The 5169-nt window shown below is 34.3% G+C and overlaps 1 protein-coding gene across 1 annotated transcript; it reads left to right on the top strand.

The window, feature by feature from the left end:
• Positions 1 to 1154: 1154 nt before the first annotated feature.
• LOC116015884 (probable membrane-associated kinase regulator 1) lies at positions 1155 to 2582 on the top strand. The gene has a single exon (XM_031256054.1). The coding sequence runs from the start codon at positions 1243 to 1245 to the stop codon at positions 2251 to 2253; it is 1011 nt and encodes a 336-aa protein (XP_031111914.1). The 5' UTR covers positions 1155 to 1242; the 3' UTR covers positions 2254 to 2582.
• The last annotated feature ends 2587 nt before the right edge of the window (positions 2583 to 5169 follow it).

Genomic DNA, 5169 nt, shown 5'->3' with positions numbered 1-5169 from the left:
GAACTTACATTCTTCGAAGTCTTCTCTTGGTTGTCCGAAACATAACCATTCGGTTCAATATTCAGACTATTTCAAATTTGGGAATAGAGTTCCTATGTCTAATAGGTAAAACAAATTGGGGACTAAAACTCCTAACTTTTGGTATTATCAAAATATAAATTACAAATGTTCCTAACATGGACGAGTTAAGGCTCTGTTTGGAACACCTAGCTGAAAAGCTGGTTGAAAGCTGAAAGTTGAAAAGCTAGTAACTAATAAGTTAACTAATTGTCTAATTGAAATTAAAGTGTTTGATAAGTGTAAAATAACATAATAGGGTAAACTAAGATATTAGGATTTTGATTAAAGAATGGTAGATGATGTCATTTTTGTAAATTAATAAACAAAAACAAAAAAAAAGTTAAAATGTCATGAACTTATTTTGAAACGCTAATTGAAATAGTGTTTCAAAATAAGCTATTGGCTATGTTGGCAAACCTAGCTGAAAGTTGAAAAGTTATAAGTTAGAAGCTGAAAACTGAGATGTTAAGCTAGTTGATTTTCTTAAAATGGTTTGGTAAAATTAGCTTTTTAATAAGCTAATAAATGTAAAAAGACTAAAAATGACATATTTATAAATTTAAATAGGCTTGTTTACATATTTAGATTTAACATTTTGAAATGAAACTATTAGCATAATCATGATTTAACATCTCATAATGAAGTAGTAATATTGTTGCGAATCTGCTTCATTTCAGTAGATGTCTCACTTTAAAAAGTTGTTGGGTGGTGAAGAGTTGCGGAAGAGCGAGGATGAATAAAAAATATAGAAGAAAAAAAAAAGGCAAAAAGAGTTTTAATTGTGATGGGTAAAAAATGTCATTTATTTAAAATCTTAAGAATAAAGATGAAAAAAAAATTATGAATCTACTAGCTTATTTTTGAAACGCTTCAAAATAAACTCTTATTCTAATCTACTAGTTTATTTTGAAAATATTATCAAACAGTTTATAACTTATTAGTAGTTTAAAATAAATTATAAACTTCTAAATAAGTTATGCTAGCCATTATTTTTGCCAAAATTGGCTTATATTGCATGGAAGTATTAAAGTTAGGGGAAAAATTAAATTAGCTTAGGCTCCACATGTGCATATTATAAGAAGGCCCAAAGGTGGTTTCTCCAACTCTTTGTTTAGACTTCCCCTCTCCTTCTCCAATCTCCAATCTCCCTCTGCGTATAGTATCGATGATGTAGCCACCAAGATGGGGAGGAGAAAAGATCACAGAGCCACCAAATCCCAAACCCTTCCTTCATCTCCGACCCACTCCTCCACCTCCTCCTCCGACTTCGAGTTCACCGTCGCCCTCTCCCCTCGCGGCGGGTCCACCAACTCTTCTTCTTATTCTTCTTCCTGCCCCGCCGACGAGCTCTTCTACAAAGGCCAGCTCCTCCCCCTCCACCTCTCCCCTCGCCTCTCCATGGTCCGCACGCTCCTACTCGCTTCCTCCTCCACTTCCTCCTCCTCCGACACCACCACCACCGCCTCCCGCGATTCCACGGGTAGTAGCTCTAATGATTCCCGCTCCTCCTTCTCCGCCGCCGACCTCCTCCTCCTCCCCCCTGATTGCGACTCCTCCCGCCCCTCCTCCGCCGCCGAAGAAACGGATTTCTCCGCCTCCGCCGCCAAGAAAACCTCCAAGTACCACCTCAACTTCTCCCTCTCTAGATTCTCTTCCGTTTTCCGGAAGACCCGCCTCGCGGATCCTCCCCCCCCCCCCCCCCCCCCCCNCCCCGCCGGATCCGCACCCGCCCCCTCCCCTGTAAAACGCTTGAGCAAAACCGCCCGAGAAGTCATCGGCAAGTACCTCAAGAAAGTCAAGCCCTTATACGAAAAGCTCTCCCAAAACCAAAAGCCCCAACAGAAAACCAAATCGCCCCCCGAAGCCGTTCCGATTTCCCCGAAAGAAACGGCGGTTATCTCCCACTCGTTCTCGGGGAATTTAAGGTACCCGAGGAGGAAGAGCTGCGTGTCGAGCTGCCCGTCGTCGATGCGGTCGTCCCCCAGCCACTCCGGCGTGCTTTGCCGGGCCGGATTCACCCCGCCGGCGCCGCCGGCGACTAAGTCGGCGTACCCGTCGGACATGTCGTCAATGGAGGAGCTTCAGAACGCAATACAAGGCGCCATCGCTCATTGCAAGAACTCCATGCTTCAGCCTTCCACAACCACCGCTACTAGCAGCCACAAGAATATCGTGGTCAGTAATGAGATTTGACAAGACTTCAGGGGTGTTAGTAGTAAATAAAATTTATTCAAATTAATCTAAGTTTTTTTTTTTTTTTTTTGGGGTGCAATCAAATCGAATCGAACACAAACACTCCAGAGTTACTCAAACTCAGATCAAAATCGAGTTTTTTCTATAAGTAAATCGATTCATTTACACCCGTATGGAATTGTGTTGTTTAATTAATTAGGTGTTGGATCTGCAGTAAAAAATTACTATGTAGCGCTTACTGTTGACTGATCTCAGATGATATTAACTTGTTTTTGGATTAATGATTTTTTTTTTTCTTTTTAATGAATGAATGGATCTTGATCTCTGAATCTCTGATGTTTATTTTTCACGTTGCATGTGAGGTTATTATGGATCACTCATTTGGAATTGAACTTTTCTATTTTGTTTTATTGCATTGGTAATTGGACTGTCTTGGAATCTAAAACCAATCCTATTTGGCTTCTCACATTTTTACTGTCAATTACCTGTATCATATAATGACTTATACTTACATTAACTCTCAAATCTTAGTTAAATTTTATTTTCTGATATGATGAATATCAATCAGCTACTTTTTTCATGTAGATAAAATAAAATAAAAAAATTTAATAGTGAATAATATTACTCTTAATAATTTACTACAAAAACAATTTTTATAATATTTTACGGTATCATATCTCATATTTTAATAAAATTATATTTGCTCTATTACATTCCTTTAACATATTAATATAAGAAAATAAATAATAAATATGACAGATAAAATACTTGATAAAATATATTAACACCATCTATAAGATATTTACAAGCTACAATATATCATACTTACCACCCTTGATATTTAAACTCTGTTGTTGAAAAGCTAGTAGCTAATAAACTAACTAATTGAAATTAAAGTGTAAGAAGACATAAAAGAATAAATTAAGATATTAAGATTTTGATTTTAAAAAAAAAGATAGATTGTGTAATTTTTATAAATTAATAAAGATACAAAATATTAAAAGCTAAGAGCTTATTTTGAAATATTACGTTCAAAATAAACTATTATTTTAAACTTTTAATATTTTACCAAGCAGAATTTAGAAATTAGTTATAAGCTCTAATTAATATATTGCTAATATAGGAATTAAGTATAGGTATTTTGAGTCTGAATTGATTGATTGCACGCACTGTTTGTTATTACCAAATACCCAACATTTACCTAATATTCTTTTCTGCCTAATTGATGTTATTCATTGTTGACAGGACAATTTGGATTTTGTAATTTACTCAACTAAAATTATCTTGTACAGTGTACACTATCAATCAATCTGATTTACCATATGAATTAAAACAGAAACATACCATAATTGCGACATATGCGTGCAAGATTGGGGGATCAAAATTTTCCAAAGTTGAATGAATTTAAGAACCGACAATGACGGCTGCCTTACATGTGTACTCACTACTCACACCATATTGATAGACATAAAAAATGGAGGTCACATTGTGTACTCATACAATGACTTAAAACATGCTTTAGGGTTGTTATGCCTGGTCCACCTTGGACCTGGGTCTACATTCACATACACTATACTCTACATTCACAATTTGTAAATTCCACCTTCACACATTACAGAATTATATGTTTAGTAACTATATTACCACTGTTATGCATTCACACATTCAAAACTCTATATTCACAGGTCCTATACTCCATATTCACAACTTAAGAACTCCACATTCACACATTACAGGCATACAAGTTGCTAGAACTTCTTAACTCTATTACAGATTCACACATGCATAATTCTACATTCACGATTTCTATACTCCATATTCACAATTTGAAACCTCCACATTCACACATTCCTAGGCAACTCTACATTCACACAATCATAAATCTACATTCACGATTTCTATACTTTACATTCACACTTTGAAACCTCTACATTCACACATTTTTGGACAACTCTATATTCAGCAATATGTTTACTAAAAAAAAAAGAAGAAGAAGAAGAAGAAGACAAAAAACGACGTAGTTTTGGACCCAAGTCCACCTTGCAAGGTGGACCTGGGTCCACAGCATAATTTGCCCTTTTTTTAGCAGCATGATATTGGTTCATGTGGTCTAGAATATAGTTCGACTTTGAGTCTCAAAGTTAGACCTTCTCATAAACTTGAGGTCAGGCGTGTGCGTAATTCGAATTATTCGAAGTAACACCCAAAATTCAAATCGAATTTTAAATTTTGGATGAATCCGAATAGTTATCGGTTAAGATATTTTAAATTTTGACATATCCAAATATAAATTCGATTTGAATATCAAGTGTTAAAATTTTATCCATACTCGACCCGAATTCAGAACTAACCAAAATTTTATTATAAATATATAATATAAATTATATATTTAGTTTTAAATATATTTCATAATTAATAATATATTAATTTTCAAAAGTCTCTTAGTTATTATTACTCCGTAGTACTCTATCTTTTTTTTTTTGAGAGAATACTCTATCTTATTTTTAGTTTGATAGTATATGAAAAATATAAATACAAAAATAATAAAATCATTAAAAGTTTGTAAAATTGTTAAAGATAAAATTTTGAATATATCCAAACTAATTCGGAATAAACTCAAAATAATTTCACCTGAACTGAATATATCCAAATTAAATTTGATTTAGATATTCAAAATAAAATTCGAGTATCATCCAAATCGAACTTACACACACCTTTACTTGAGGCCGATTTTATAGAATTTAAAATATAGTATATCGTTAATTTCGAAGCTAGACTTTTTCTTAAATTTAAAGACGAGTTTATAGAATCAGGATATAGTGAGTGAAATTTAACATGTAATTTCCAAAATTTGTTGGGAGTGAGAGAACTTTTTTGTGGGTTGATTTAGAAAATGGTGTGAAAGATGATTTGTTG

Source organism: Ipomoea triloba, chromosome 1 (genome assembly GCF_003576645.1).
Source record: "Ipomoea triloba cultivar NCNSP0323 chromosome 1, ASM357664v1".
In the NCBI taxonomy this organism is placed as follows: domain Eukaryota; kingdom Viridiplantae; phylum Streptophyta; class Magnoliopsida; order Solanales; family Convolvulaceae; genus Ipomoea; species Ipomoea triloba.
This window is presented reverse-complemented; position numbering and strand designations above follow the sequence as displayed.